The sequence below is a fragment of the Bombus pascuorum genome, chromosome 2 (assembly GCF_905332965.1).
Source record: "Bombus pascuorum chromosome 2, iyBomPasc1.1, whole genome shotgun sequence".
Taxonomy (NCBI): domain Eukaryota; kingdom Metazoa; phylum Arthropoda; class Insecta; order Hymenoptera; family Apidae; genus Bombus; species Bombus pascuorum.
Window position 1 is genome coordinate 9,709,794 of NC_083489.1, and position 15,693 is coordinate 9,725,486.

At 41.9% G+C, this 15,693-nt stretch overlaps 3 protein-coding genes across 18 annotated transcripts in view; 1 reads left to right on the plus strand and 2 right to left on the minus strand.

The window, feature by feature from the left end:
• The window catches only part of LOC132916389 (3-phosphoinositide-dependent protein kinase 1), a 408,115-nt gene extending 398,200 nt beyond the window's left edge, over positions 1-9,915 (plus strand). For all 9 annotated transcript variants that reach the window (XM_060976328.1, XM_060976330.1, XM_060976329.1 and 6 more), the window contains 3 exons: positions 3,888-4,127; positions 4,452-5,837; positions 5,929-9,915. In XM_060976328.1, the coding sequence (XP_060832311.1) occupies positions 3,888-4,127; positions 4,452-5,837; positions 5,929-6,039 (1,737 nt within the window). In that variant the 3' untranslated portion in view covers positions 6,040-9,915. The remainder of the gene's footprint in view (positions 1-3,887; positions 4,128-4,451; positions 5,838-5,928) is intronic.
• A 91-nt stretch (positions 9,916-10,006) lies between these two features.
• LOC132916403 (aprataxin) lies at positions 10,007-11,561 on the minus strand. 3 transcript variants are annotated; one of them, XM_060976377.1, is made up of 5 exons: positions 11,244-11,561; positions 11,106-11,176; positions 10,757-11,027; positions 10,546-10,679; positions 10,007-10,487 (listed from the first exon to the last, which is right to left on the minus strand). In XM_060976377.1, exons 3-5 carry the CDS (start codon positions 10,963-10,965, stop codon positions 10,327-10,329), a joined length of 504 nt encoding a protein of 167 aa, XP_060832360.1. In that variant the 5' UTR covers positions 10,966-11,027; positions 11,106-11,176; positions 11,244-11,561; the 3' UTR covers positions 10,007-10,326. The 3 variants fall into 3 exon arrangements, with proteins under 3 accessions (XP_060832360.1, XP_060832359.1, XP_060832358.1); XM_060976376.1 differs by lacking the exon at positions 11,106-11,176 and having other exon boundaries at positions 10,757-11,085; XM_060976375.1 differs by having other exon boundaries at positions 10,757-11,176.
• Positions 11,562-11,711: 150 nt separating this feature from the next.
• Positions 11,712-15,693, minus strand: part of LOC132916384 (myocardin-related transcription factor B-like) — a 248,310-nt gene continuing 244,328 nt past the window's right edge. For all 6 annotated transcript variants that reach the window (XM_060976309.1, XM_060976311.1, XM_060976310.1 and 3 more), the window contains one exon: positions 11,712-15,637. In XM_060976309.1, coding sequence (XP_060832292.1) covers positions 15,284-15,637 — 354 coding nt within the window. In that variant the 3' untranslated portion in view covers positions 11,712-15,283. The remainder of the gene's footprint in view (positions 15,638-15,693) is intronic.

Below are 15,693 nucleotides of genomic sequence, written 5' to 3' on the forward strand. Positions count from 1 at the left end.
CGTGTTTATACGATAGGATGTGAAAGCAAACAATTTTGTGGCAGTGTTGGTCACGACGTAGCTCGATCTTTGTCGATGGAACGCGCTTATCTCTCTACGGTATTCGAACAGAAGAAATAAAAAAAGCTGGAACGATCGCGCGTTAATGATACAGGATGCTTTTCAAATATACGTTATGTCGAATGCTCTTCGAATCGTGACGATGTAGCGCCCGTAGACGTCGATACGTGTAAATATTCGCGCGCAAGATTGATTTCCCTCGGTAGCATCCGTGTCGTAATTTCGATTAGCTCTGTACGTTGTCCTAACTCCGGAGCAATTCGATTGACGGTGTTTACGATTTCATGATATCCCTTCGTAAGCTTGTGCAATACGTAGTAACATTTCTTTCGCGTGACACTTGTAAACAATCCCAGAATAGTATCATATCATGGTCTTCCGCTAAATGAATTTTATAAAGGCAAATCGTTTTCTGTTATGATAAAAGATTCACTTGCACCTTGTTGCACGCTATAACGGCATTGCTTTTGTGAATGTGCTTTTTCTCTATAGGCAGATGTTTTAAAGCAAGATGACAATAACGGTAATACAAAGATTAGAAACGTTATTGTTACATCCTCTGCCCTGCAACAAAGTCGGAATACAATGTTCGAGAACGACTGTTGCTTTTTTGTTCGATGTTGATTTCCTTCTCTATCGAGACAAGTGCATCGAGCACAAACGCATCTCGAAGCTTTAAGAGCAGTATTCTATGTAGCTGTATTAACGCTTTAAGATCGAGTGAACTCGTGTGAGTAAACGAAGATCAGGTGCACAGGGAGTCGATACAAAGGACACTCTCTTATAGGGCATTAATTTTCTTGGTTGAGAAATCGAGTTTGCTGGAGAGTCGACGGCGTTTCTCGCGGGACCCTTTTATTAGTATCTCTCGAAGAGGCAGCTCGGGCCGTAGCGTGTTCCAATTTAGTCGCACAGCCCGTGCGCGACACGTTTCTCAGCGTCTGCGAATGCAAAACATCTCATTCACGGGCAAAAGTGCTGGCCGCCTGCGCCAATAGGCGTAGTCCCTTCTGGTAGCCGGCAAAAAGCCCGATGCGACAGGGTGGGGTTACACCGATCATTGCTCTCCATCTCTTTCTGCCACCCCTTGTGCTCGTCTTTCTGGCTTCGTCTAGTCTCTGTACACCAAAGGAAAGGAGAAAAGAGAGGAAAGTGTCGCGTACCATCGGCAGAGGGCAGCACTCGGCAGGCTGCATGAAAAACATAACCTCGTGAACCTAGAGCGAGAGAGGCGGAGAACGGTGGAACGTTATAAGGCGCGCGGACAGAGAATGCGCTTGTCCGCGAGAGAAGGAGACGAGACGAGCAAGGCTAAAATTAGAATGTCCGTTGGAATGCTGCTGGGTTGTGTGTACAGGGTGATTCAGCAATCGCGGGAGGATAGAGAGGAGCACGCGCGCGAAAGAACGAGAGGATGAGGAGTTTAACGGACGCTCGCGTCAACTTATTCGTTTTTAGAAGATCGATTACGAATTACAATCGTTTTTTGGTTTCATCTTCCGGCAAATTTCGCCGCGATGCAGCTCCGTCGATTCCTTTCTTCGTTTTCTGTCACGACGAGGTCATACATCTCGAGCCGCGTGACGCGTTCTCTGCATTCTCTTTTCAAACGGAAACAGACCGCGTCCTCGAGGTCCGTTTCAGACAAGGCAGGGACGTGACGCAAAAGTGTCGCAGGGTCATCGACGAATCGAAATATCACGTTGTCGCGAAAAAGGTCCAACGAGATTGAGCCTGCGCTCGCGCATACATCTATCTTACGCGAGAGCGGTTTATTTTAAACGAGGCGCGCTCTCTCTGATACTCTCAAACGGTATATATCTATATGATCTAAGCAAATTGCGAGGTCGTCTAGTGGAAGTTGGTCGGTATATCGATTATCCGAATCCCCTCTGCTCGAGACTTCTCTCCTTGATATCTAGCGATCGACGCTGCTCTCTATCCTGCGGTATCGGTCGGTGGTTATCCCCTTTGCTCGGTGTACAGAGAGAGAGTAGAAGGCAGAAAGAGAGAGTATGAGAAGTAGACGAGAGTCAGGGGACCAAGGAATAGATAAGCAAATAAATAAACTAGCGGGGCGAAGCGAAAGCCAGCCAAGCAGAGGGAGTAGGGCCGCTGGGTGGCTCTCGGGCAAATGCTCGACGAGGTCGACGTCCTGATACGGATGGTTGACGCCATGGGGCCCGCCTCGTAACCGGCCTGGAAAGAAGAACGAGGAAAGGTAGATAAAGAGGATGAAAGAAAGGGCCTTGCCGACTTGCGTTTTCATCGTCTAAATATAAATTCCTGCTTCTCTCGTTTACGATCTCTTCCTCTGGTTCACCCTCCCTTCCCGGAGACGTCCACACTACGGCCGCTGCAAATTCCTTGATTAATTCGTCGAAACCTTTCATGGTTAGGTTTATTAACAACACCGTAATCCGAGAACCGCGCTCGGAGATTGTTTACCATCCGTAGCGAAACTTACAAGGAATTTAATAGTCGGTTGGTTCTTCGAGTTTACGCGCATCGAACGTGGTACGTTGCGGGTCTTCCGTTATCTAGTTGCCTCCTTATTCGTACCAAATGATCGATGAAGATCGCTGAAAAATGACAACGGGAATTTATCCCATCTGCCGATGCATTGTGTCACGAATTCGCTTTGTTGGTACCATCTTCTCTCCCTCTGCATCTTCGATCGCTCATTTTTGGCAATGGCATCTCGTTAAGACGTCGATATTTATCCGCACCGTTAGCAAAAGGTTTCTCGCAACGCGGATTTCCTGTGTCTTCTGCTTGGCGGAAAGCTTGTTTGGGGAGTCAACGGGCGTGCAGATTTGGGAAACGGTCAAAGACCGTTCTGCTGGAGCGGGAAGACGCAGAAAGAGAGAGGGGAAGGTCAGAGAAGAAAAGAGAGCATTTCGACGGAGGATCATCCGGATTCTCTTGTTCGAGGATGAGAACTAGTTCCTTTCTTTTGTGGCGGCCACGGTATAACGCGAGATCCGTCTTTGGACGGAAGTACACAATGGTGATGGGAGGAAGGAAGCGGCAAGCGAAAGGGGCGCGATCGTCTTTCGGACCGGAAATGAAGCGATCACCGCTTAAAAATCACGTTCGTGTGCGTGCACAGCAAAATCCTTTTTTCTCTTTCTCGTCGTCCCATCTTTTTCTAGTCTTGTTCAATTTTCTCACTGCAATAGCCGTTTAAATCGCGTTTGACGATATTTTGACTCGTTACACGCTCGTAGATAAAGAGAAATTACGTTGCAGTCGTGTCCGTGAGCCGATTATGCCGTAAATTCGTTAGAAAGTTGTCTGCCATTGCACAATCTTTGCTCGAATCACTCGAGTCACACGTAGCCTTGATCTTTCAACGTGCCTCGGATACGAAGTACAATGCGTGACATTTTGGACGCTTTCGTTTGGCACGGGATCGTCAGGTGGTAGGACTTTTAAACGAGTCCGACAACCTGACCTGCGCGACATAGCCACGTGTTCGTAATGCTGATATCACTTCCGGCACCTGATTTCCTGGTACCGGCTGATCCATTGACCTATGAGAGCATAGTTAAGTGTTTGGACAAGAGTTCGTGCCTCTACGTCTTACTATCACTCGAATTCTTTTCGTATTTTGCGGAAAGTATTACCTCGATTAGTAACAGTTACAGATCACGTTACACACCTGTCAATAAACCTATGTAACTGCAAATATTTGACGTACATAAGACACTTTTTGAGGACGAAGTTGCTGCCACTATCTGTTTGAAACGTTGGTCATATCACTAAATCGTAGGATGCTAAAAAGCGAACTCTAAGTAATCAAGTCGTTGACGTTTTTGTTGCAGCGTGTGGCGAACCAGGCGCTTACCGTTTCGCCACAGCCGGCAATAACGGTGGAGGGGCCGGTGTCCAAAATGTCTCCACCAACGAACGACGTGACCAATGGCGTGGTAGCGCCACCCAACACCTTGGCGCCCCGGGGTTCGCCGACCTCGTCCCTTACATCCATCACCCCGCCAACGCACAAGCGGAATCCCAAGGACTTCATCTTTGGCAAGGCGATCGGCGAGGGAAGCTTCTCCACCGTAAGTGTATTATCTCGTTAACTCGATTAAATCATTAAGAAGCTCCGAATTACACTGAGAAGAGAGCAGAAAAGGGGGCAAGAAAAAAGTGTCGCCGGTCTCGGACGCTCCCGATGTGATTCCTCTCAAACTTTCCCCTTGTTACGAAGAAAGTTTCTCTCGTATGGTGCGTCAGTAGTAGCAGTTGTCCCTGAAACTTTTCCTGTTTCGCAACCCAACAACTCCTCTCCCTATTTTTACTCCCCATTTTTACTCCCCGTTATGTTTAGTCGCGTACGCTACGAATATCGATCTAACCAGTACGTTGTTTCGATTGTTCCATAGGTTTACCTCGCCAAAGATATCCATACTGGGAAGGAGTACGCGATAAAAGTGTGTGATAAGCGTCACATCATCAAGGAGAAGAAAACGGAGTACGTGAAGCGGGAGAAGGAGGTGCTAAACATGCTCGCGGGCGCGAAACACTCGTTCGTGCGCCTGTTTTGCACCTTCCAAGACGTCGAAAGACTCTATTTCGTTCTATCGTACGCGAAAAATGGTGAGCTCTTGCCGTATATCAACAAGGTGGGCTCGTTCGACATCGAGTGTACCAAGTTCTACTCGGCGGAGATCCTTCGCGCTCTCGAGTACCTTCACGGGCTCGGCATCATCCATCGCGATCTCAAGCCGGAGAACATATTGTTGGACGAGAAGATGCACGTGCTCATCACCGACTTTGGTAGCGCGAAAATTCTCAAGGATCCGGAGACAGTGGAGACGCACCCCGCAACGGACGATTCGCAGCAGCAGCAACAGCAGCAGCAGCAACAACCGTACCGAAGAGAACGCAGGGGTTCGTTCGTTGGTACCGCCCAATACGTATCTCCGGAACTTTTAACCGACAAGACGAGCAGAGCCTCCGATCTCTGGGCCCTCGGCTGTATAATCTACCAGATGGTCGCTGGTCTGCCACCGTTCCGCTCTAGGAGCGAGTACATGATATTCCAAAAAATCCTGAAACTCGAGTACGAAATCCCTGACGGATTCTGCGAGCTGGCGAGGTCGCTCGTCAGTCAGCTGTTAGTGCTCGAGCCATCGCAGAGATTGGGTGCGCAGGACGAACATGGTGCAGGATATCCCAGCATCAGGGCGCATCCGTTCTTCGAAGGTGTCGACTTTGAAACCCTCCACGAGCAGACACCACCGCCGATCTATCCCTACCTGCCTGGTACGTCTGAGAACGAGGAGCTTAGGTCGCAATACAGGGTTCCCGATCATCTAGAACCCGGTCTCGACGACAAACAGCTCACCAGGCTTCTTGGTCTGGGCATCGGCGAAGACGACGACGACGACGACGATGAAGAAGATACCACCACCGAGCGCGAGAAACCCGCGCAACCCAGTACGGTCGTCGAAAAACCAAGGAGAACGAGGACCACTGCTGACGGTAGTAACATCGCCGATCTAACGCCGGAGGAGATCAGAAACCGGCTAGAGAAGCAACATGCCTCGAACCAGTGGGACTGTTTCGTCGAGGGCAACCTGATACTGAAGCAGGGCTTCGTCAACAAGAGGAAAGGTCTCTTTGCTAGACGAAGGATGCTCCTGCTCACTACCGGACCACACCTATATTACGTCGATTCTGTAAACATGGTGCTGAAGGGCGAGATACCTTGGAGTCCGGAACTCAGGGTCGAGCCGAAGAGCTTCAAGATCTTCTTCGTCCACACGGTAGGTTTCTCTTCCGTCGTCGCGCCTTTCCCTTTGTCACTGACATTTTCGTTACGACGTTTCTATAATTTGCTGTCGTTACATGTTACAGCCAAACAGAACGTACTATCTCGAAGATCCCGAAGGATTCGCATTGGAGTGGTGTAGAGCGATCGAGAATATGCGAGTCCATTACTACGGCCTGCAGGAGTCCACCGCTTAAACAAAAGACTGATGAACACAGATCGTTTCGGATGGAACAGAGCAAATGAACGTTTCACCGATTACGGTAATAACAATGTCCGCGAGGTGCGATCATCGATGTATTATTAATTTATGGCCAGAGGGGGCGTTTATTTAGAACGTTTGTTAGCGTGTAACTCGGCATTAGGAAAAGTACATTCTAGTATAGGTTAGCGTTTTTCTAACGCGTTCAAAGCACTGTGTACAGATTAGGAAAATTTTCTAGATAAAAATACAAAGTGTTTATATAATAGTAGACTTCTGTTGAAATACAGAGGAATGGAGAGACATACAAAAGGCAAAAAGTGTTATCGAAATCGTGCAATTGCCGGTTTTTTCACTAGTTACATTTTGCTATTTATTATCGAACTCGAGGAACCTTGAAAAAGCTGCGCGACGTTCCTCGCACGTGAACACACAAAGAATAGCGAAATTTTTAGCCAAGGTTTTAGCTGTGTGTATTCACAATGTTAAGTGCTGCCTGTGACATAACGTTCGTGATCGAGGTCGCCTGGCTGCCCACTACTTTCATTACGGGGAAAGGAAAATAAAGTCGTTCATCCGCGCGAATTTTGTTATTTATAATTCGTGACACGTAATCGGGACATCGCAATCAAAATTTTATCGTGTTAAATCGACGCTTCGTAACTCTTTGGGAGAACAGACGAGAAACAGTAGTACCTGGTTGACGAAGAAAGGAACAAAAGAGTTATACTAACGTAAACGGAAGCCAGGCGTATGTCGATTATTTGCGTTTAAAACAGTGGCAGCATGTAGCAATTTTGTTCCAAATATAGCCAAAATTACTTAGAAAAATACAGACGAGTTCTTTTAGAAGTTAAAACGACGGCGGAGTGACAATGTGTGATTCGTATGATAGTTTTGTGTTCGCTGTCGATTTTACGAATCTAGGACATCAATTTATATAGTCGAAGTTAACCAAAAAAAAAAAGATAAAAAAATGCAGTGGGGGACAACATTGCCGCTTTGCAGCTTTAATAAATAGTTTACGTTGCCTGAAAGGGATTTGCGGAATGTTGCGCGTTATTCCGTTGGGTCCCTTGCTCTCTTCATATTACAGTATTCTTCTCGTTGTTCGTTACCCCTTTTCCTCCTCGGTACGTTGTAAATATTAGCGCGATTTCACGAAGAGCAGGCTTCGTAAAGCATATACTAATTCTATACATAGTTCTATATATATATATATTTGTAAGTACAAAAATCGTTGTCCAACCACGGCGTTTTTACGTTCGTTTCTTAGTCCGATTATCTTCGTCTCCGATCTGGCCCTCGCGGACGCGATCGAACAATGTGTATAGCCGGGAATTAGAAAAACATTGTTTAGGTCTTAATTGGAAGTAATCTTTAGTAGTTTAAAAGAAAAAGATGCAAGAAGAGGAGCAGATTAGCGTTTGTTGTACAAAGAGAAGCGGTGGAAATGGGAAGAGTGTTTTTTTTTGTTCTTTTCCCGCGTAAGACTTGGCACTTGAACACTATAAATTAAGTAGTTAGGAAATAGAATCCCTTAAAAAGGATAGCTTTAAGAGAAGTAGTATCCCGTTTAGATTTGCGAGAATCACACACACAAACACAAACACATACTACACTCGTTGCGTTCAAGCTATCGTCGTTGTCGTTCTTACTACTATTATAAGTTTCTAATATTTAGTAACTCTACTACGATTATAGTTAACAATATTAATTAATTATTTCATCGTATTACCAACGTATAAGTATTTTTCTCCCCTCGTAACTGTCGACGTATTTAATCGAACGATTTTGTTTTTTCATTTTTTTTCTTCTCATGCGCGATCTTTTCTTAATTTATTATTCGCCGTAATCGTCCTACGTTTATTTATTTTTTATAGTTTACGTTTCCGCGTTAGTAAGGATCACACGCTTCGTTTACGTGTAGACGTTCACATACAGACTTAGTACTACTACCGCTACTACCACTGCGACTATTATTATTAGTGCTATTACTATTACTATTACTATTACTATTACTATACCTATTACTATCCCTATCATAGCGTCGTTGTTGCATACGTAGATACACGCGTGCGGATGCGTGCTCGTCGCGTGTATATACGCATGCACGTGCTTATAATACGTTCTGTAACTTATATTATTACTCTCTATCCTCTTTAGGCGTAATTTTAGGTATTTTGTAAATAATACTGCCACGTTTATCGCGTCGACTTGCCGAAACGCTATTCCTCGACTTTGTGGCGCTATCGAGTCGTGGCCGGACTGTGTACGATACAGCTGTATATTATCTATACATAAATATTCTATATATACATATATAATTATATATATAAAAAGGGTATATATATATATATATATACACACATAGACGCGTATAGTTATATAAAATATTTATGAATTGTGAATAGTAGTTAGGAAAATCGTGTATAAACGTTCGTTTGTAGATTTTAGGCCGAATACGCGCTTAGGTTTAATACTTTGTTGACGTTACCTTTGCCACGACTTGAATGCGCCGTTTCATTACACGTTGTATTATAAACGCATGATAATCCCCACGTTCTCCTCGCGATATTTAGAAAGACTTAAACAGGGTATTCGGAGAAGTATTCGACGGAGGGTGGTTCGGTGGTCGTGTCTGCGACGCCGCGTGAATGTGCTCGAAAAAATGGTGATTCATTTATGGATCAGCATTGTCCTCGTGCCCAGTGGCTTTTCAAAATGACCGCTTTTGGCTTGCCACGTACGGTGCTTGCGGGCTAAAACGGGGCGCATGGGCTCGACGATCGTCCACCCTTGTCGTTTCTTTCTCTTCAACTAGTGAGAATTGATCGCGAGGAGGAGTTATTCGATAGTTGTTGCCGCTGACACCCCTGCCCCCTCCGCGTCCCAATCCTCATACTCTTCGTTCCGCAGAATAGCGTTTCGGTAGCGTTAGGTAAAATGAAGCACCAACACACGCAGTCTTTCTGTCAAAACGAAGCACGTGTCGAGGACATTCTCAAAATTTAAGAAGCATGCGAATTTTGCTTTAACAAAGACGACGCGGCGACGCTGTTTCACGGCCGAGTCCGATATTATAGTTCCTCGTTGCCTCGACCAACTGCTTCCTTTCCGAAGAAAGAATGCGTTCACTATCCTGTCATCAACCCTGAGAATCGTTTTAATCATGGGTCGTTGATACGGAGTGCGACACCGGCGTTTCCATTGTTGTAAACTTTGTAGGTTCTACGTTTTATGTAGACGTTGCAAACTTTCTGATGGAAATGCGTAAATTTTTCCTAAGCGCTGGCTCCTGTCAAGGGGAAGGATGGTCGCTTATTAAATAGTTTTCCGTCGGTTTTGGAAACTGGTCTTGAGATTCCTAACCCCAAAGGGCGACGCTTACCTCCTTTTTTATTATAGTTCACTTGCTCTAACTGAACTTAAAGAAAACTTCTAGTGTATTTGTTGAGTGTCATTCGACGCAAAAGATCTAGCTAATTTAATTTATACGCTCGCGAGAGGGAAGAACGAATACTTAAAAAGATCAAGCAAGAATATGTGTATCTAAGAAAAGAAAACATTCGAATACACTAATGTAAACTACGCAAGCAATAACAGCAAGGCCTTGCGATTATTCAAATGCCTACCGTTTCGGCGTAACAAGGACGGTTCAACTATTAATTGCAGTATTATTAAATGTATGCAGACTAAAGTACACTTACACGCGTACACCTACACAACGGTTTACTTATACACATTAAAAACTTCACATTGGATAAGAAGACTCTGTAAATAGTTAGTATGTAATTGATATTATAGGTGATACAACCTATTAATATTAACATCAAATTTATTTATAGTAAATTTTCCGAAATATCGCATATCTATGTGTTATTTAATTACCATAACCTTTCCTATCCTGTTTCAAAATTACCGTTTTATTCCTATATGTTAAGTTAAAAGGAATCAATAAATTCTTGGTAAGTATATACAGAATGTATATTTACACTACAATTATTGTACATTATAAACTAATTACAAGATGCTTCAGATCATATGGCACTCTAAAAATGTCTTGATGACATTGGAACTTTAAGTATTTAATTTCCATTAACATTAATCAATATTGCATAAGAATACATTTATTACTGAATTTTCCTGTAACTCAAGGAATTACCATATAAAAAGCATATCTAGTTATTTGAATAATTGATTATTTTCTTCGAAGTATTTTGCGTGCTACAGTAGCGGTGATTATTTACGTAAAAACAGGCATAGGAAAAGATTTTTCTGATTAATTTGACAAATGCGCCAACAAATGCTTTTTTAAATCCGGCATATTCTTTGAAATGGTTGGGCATTTGTGACACTTTAGCGGAGTATTCAAGTGTTGCGCGCTCTCTTCCGATTTCAATTTTTTCAGTTCACCTTTCTCGCGTAACTGGTTGCAAATGTCTGCAATTTATAAAAAATGAGGTCTGTTCTTTTATTAAACAGACACAGATACATTTACCTGCTGAATGTAAGAAGAAGGGAGTCGTAAACGAATTCCAATGATACTTGGTCTTTAGACAAGGACTGTTAAAATCTGTACTTATTACGTGTAAATGTAATCTGTGCATGCTTGGTACAGCATGGTATCCAATACTGCATCAAATAATATGTTTACATGGTATTAGAGCGACTTAATTTTGACGTGGAATAAAAACAATATCTATACATACAGGAACTCTGAGTCTTTATGTTCTTGAGTTAAATCTTCAGCAACGCCATGCATGTGGAACAATAAATCTTCATTTTCTTTTTTTATGTGCCACAGAGATGGAATGTCTGCTTTTGGTATAACTAAATAGTGATACTGGGCTTTTGGATATTTATCTTTGATGACAACAACTTTATCGTTTTCCTTTACTTTATACTGAGGATCTTCCATAGAGACAAGCAAACCTGTTGCCCAATCGCGCCTCTTTGGAGCTATTGCATCGGTTGTTGTAACTTTTAGGGTTCGTTTCATTATTATTTCTTGATTTTCACCTTTCGCAGATTGTAATTTCTATTGAAATATATACTCACACAGTGAAACAAATTTTCGTCACTTTGTCCATGTTATAAATAGCGTAATGCAATAATATAGTAATAAAGTACTAAAAATAAGAAAGAACTCCAAATTAATTTAATATTGTTTTAATCATATCGTAATATTACACTTACCGGGGTAATGCAAGGAATAAGATTAACTGTTGATCAATAGTACTTCAATTTCTACGAATTTTATACTAAAACAAATTAACGTATAAATATCTCAGAGGTTATGTTTGTGATGTGATATGTGTTATAAGGTACGAAAAGTAGATAATTATAGAGAGATTGCTTGCATTCTGTTTGGAAAGACGTAGTATGCACGTAATTAGCACTAAGCATGTTTATCAATTCTCATTTCCTTTGTATTTAATTAATCTTGTCCACTTCCGATCTTTCTGAATACGAAACAACGTCAACTGAATTTGACATTTAGCTACGCTCCGTTATTCCGAATCATATAATACGTATGCGCATGCGTTCAAGTTTCTGGCGGTCTTTGAAATTTGAATTTCTAAAAGGATTTAAATGAGTGCATTTTTAAAAGTAAAAGAATTTCCTAAGTAAATGGAGACGGGAAAAGAATAAATAGCCTAATAATAACTTTAAATTTATTTATTTACTCAAATGGAAGGCAATCGATAAATTTGCAACAAATAAAAATAAATAACACTCTCTCTAGCAATAATTACGTGATCGTTACTTAAACGTACATTACAATAAATTCATAGATACTTAACAAAACTTATACCTTTTTCTTTTTCGCATGCTCATACAAAATATGTTCGTGTGATTGTATGTAGGTGTGTGTCCGCGCGTACGCATGTTCATGTTCGTATTACATTATCTTTTGTTACTTTCAGTACAACCGCACGTAGCATGTTATAAGTATATTTCACAAAAACTCTATATACAGACGAGTCTCGTCCCGTAGAATTTCATCTAATCGCTTATTTTTTTGTTGTTGTTCATATATTCATCCGACAATATTCTCATACGCTCGATTATACAAACAAAGACACTTTCACGCGTTTCACGACAGACTATCAGATTCGCACAGCCTGACAAATCAATCAATCAATCATCGATAGATTTCATGATTCATGATTCGAAGAAAATGAAATAATTACAGGATTACAATGCTAAGCAACGATATTTGCTGCAATACGTTAAAAAAAAGAAACAAAAAAGATGAGGGATCGTACGCTATATGTTGGTCGATGGCGCTGGACGTCCGCTTGCTTGTAATCACTTAAGTGCGATTAAATATCGCAATTGTTTTATCCTAAACATATTTGTACAAGCAAGCCCGTTTCATAGATGACAAGTCGGCATACTCATGACTCTAATTTACGTATGATACAATATTTTACAACACGATACAAACTTTTATTGTCATGGCAACGGGTGGTACAATTGTAATGACGAAGCGATACGCGGTGGCAAGGGGATTTTTGGCACGATTTTCTACCCCGATCACGCACCATGTTCTCTTCTGTATTTTCGTGGAAACATTCTTCTTTTCCCATATTTTCCCGCGCTATGGAGCTTAAATGCAAAATTAGTAGTGTAGTTACAAAGCGATTTTTAATATTCGATATTCAAAATAAATGGGACCACGTACGATTTAAATGCACGGATTCTGAATTGATTTTGACCATAAACACGAGAGGGCACTGTAAATTGAGTGGGTTATGGCGCGCGAAAGGTGTTGCGCTCGAGTTTTATTCCGAATATACTTATTTTATTCACCCGCTTGTATTTCTAATTACATTCGATCGCCAATTTCGTTACGATATTTAAGTATTTACGATCCGGGTCGTTTACATTGATTGAGAAACACGTTAAGTGAGAATTAGTGCTTTGCAAAGGAACTACCGTAAAATGAGGGTGCATCGTGACTGATTGCTTCATTGTTTCTACGAGGAGCATGGTGTCTCGGGGCTGATACGATGTTTCTCTATTGCATGTGAAGAACGTTTGGAATGTTGCTTTTTGCTGCTTCTTTGTGCGATATGGGGTGAACGATGATGGTATGTATTTTCTTGCCAAAGTGCCACTTTCTATCGTGAAAATAAGGGACTACGCCTAATCGAATCAACAAAGCACTCTTCGTCTTTAGAATTTGAATTCACACATCGTAAAGAAATTAAGATACTTTTTTACTTTAACAAAAGTATCCCGAATTACCGAAATTTTATTGGACCGTACTGTAAAAGATTGCTTTGTGATTCAATCGCGGCCACTCGAGGACAACTGATAGCTTTAAGTGGGGTTTCAATTAGCACCATCGCTGATCTCATACGCTGATACCGTCTCGACGCACTCACATACATTTTCACGTATTAATCACGCTAGGTAACACTGTACGCATTCAACACTTTCGCTCCTTATTACCGATTTAGGCAGTGCGATCCTTTATCGTTACGTCGGCGTACGAAGCCACTTGGTTCTGCAAAGAACGTCTCAGAGAAATGGAAGGCGCGTGGCTTCTTCCCTGATCCTTTCTATTTTGCGTTCAGTAGAATACAACATGAAACACATACGATACAAACATAACCTATATAACAATATCTTGACACAATCCAATTTTACATAAACATAGCTGTGTTTATCGTTTCGAATTGGGTACAATGCGATGTATAAAGTTAGGTTAGAAGCTTCGATCGGCCAATCAAAATTCTGAGACGAATCCTTCTTAACTCTTGTACAAATTCATGAACAAAAGCGTGGCTCGTGGTACGCGTAGCTTCGATCTCTTGCTCATTTGGAAACATGGAATGTCACAAAAACAACAAAAAAGATTCGTAAAGGGAAACGAAGAAACAGGAGAACCGCACGATACCCTTACATCGGTATACCTTTTGTCTGCACCCATTCTGAAAATTTCTATGCGATTATTGATTATAATATGTATGTGTAATCTCTAACATCACATGCTCTGCCTTAGAAAAATTATATATAGCTGTGCGGGAAAGCCGTCGATCTTGCTTCTTCTGGTTTTCCTTTTCTTTACTTCTTCTTTCATTTTTTTTTTTTTTTTTTTTTTTTTTTAATTACTTTTTCCTTTTTGTCTTACCGAACGCACCTGTGTTTTCGAACTTAGCGTACACTATATTTTACATATATGCATATGTATATGTATATCTATGCGTATATACATATATATATACATACAATCGTTTTATAACCGTTACAACATACTTATTCTCATAAATAAGTATTTCGATTATACCGTTATAATTGAATAAGGTTCTGTTTCGGAGGGATGTAGTTCGAAGGAAATGAGGTTGGAAGGGAGAAGCATACGAGAAAAACATATACGCCACTTTCCCGTTTTCCTGTTTAACACACATGCTATTCGCAGTTATTAAAACTCAAGCAACACACGACTGTAGACTGGATAGTAAAAACTAGCTAAAAACGTTCGTAAGGAGATTCTTTGGAGAATTTTGAAGATATCGTCGTTGTCGTCTTATCTCCGATCGCAGGATGCATTCGTCATTACGAACTCATCTTCGCTTTCTACATTCGTCCCGTTCGGACGATCATTCGAATCTCAAATAGCCATGATTATAGAAAAAGATCCACGCGATAATGCGCGACCGATCCGATGAAACGAAAGAACGACGGTACTATGCATTGGTTCTCATACTGACCGAGGAAGACCAAAGTATTCGTGCACTGATGACAATTATCTTCTATTATAAAACCCCTTAGAAATGATTGCTTCGCGGTCTTGTTCTCACCCTTGCGTTTTCACGCTACGATCCTCACGCAATTATGCACCTTTTTTTTTTCACGTGTTTAAATTACTCACCTAGAATTGCGATTTCATGAAAATTACATAGCTAGTTACTTCTAGTTCAGTTTTCGTAAGAAAGTTCTTCGCTCGATATCGAGAAGCGTAAGTTGTACGCGTAAGTACAATAGTTTGAATGTCCACGGGAAGTTGCACAACGCCGAACTCGCTAGAAAACAGTATCAGAGGCAAGCAACTGCAAAACGATTCATAAAAATGCACCAAAAATAGTCACAGATTAATCACAACAAGTGTAGCACTTGGCTTTGCCAGGTTGTTAAGTTGTTTCTGTGCCTCGCTGGATCTTTTCGTTTTCCCGTTGATACGTGGATTAAGTACACAAGGCCGAGCTCCGAGGAAAAATCTCGGGCTAGGTTGCGAAGTCAACTTTGTCCCAAGTTAGTGACAGATCGGAAGACATCTTGAAGTCGGAGTCCTCCATGTTGAAGAGATCAAACGGGTCTTGACTACTAGCTAGCAACGGGTCGTAAATGTCTGTACCACTCGACAAACTTGTCGGTGGGGCTGGTTGATGATTCGACACCGTGGATGCAGTCGGAGGAGACTGAGGCATCAGGGAATCCAGCCAGTCTGGATCGTCCATGTCCATGGGCATGTCGCCGATGTCCATCAACTCTTGGGGTGCTTCCATTTTTACTCCTAAGTCGCAATCCAATTGACTGAAATCCATCGTGTCTAGAGTTTCGAGGTCCAACTCGAGTTCCTGAAATGAAAAATTGATACGATATATTTTCCATTGACTTCGAAGACGAAGAAAAT

Excerpts from the sequence above, each read along its gene's own strand:
- LOC132916403 (XM_060976376.1), bottom strand. The coding sequence starts at position 11,046 with ATGAAACGAACCCTAAAAGTTACAACAACCGATGCAATAGCTCCAAAG. Across the intron at positions 10,680-10,756 it reads CATAAAGACTCAGAGTTCCT|TATTGGATACCATGCTGTAC; the intron begins GTATGTATAGAT and ends TATTTGATGCAG. Across the intron at positions 10,488-10,545 it reads CTTCTTCTTACATTCAGCAG|ACATTTGCAACCAGTTACGC; the intron begins GTAAATGTATCT and ends TATAAATTGCAG.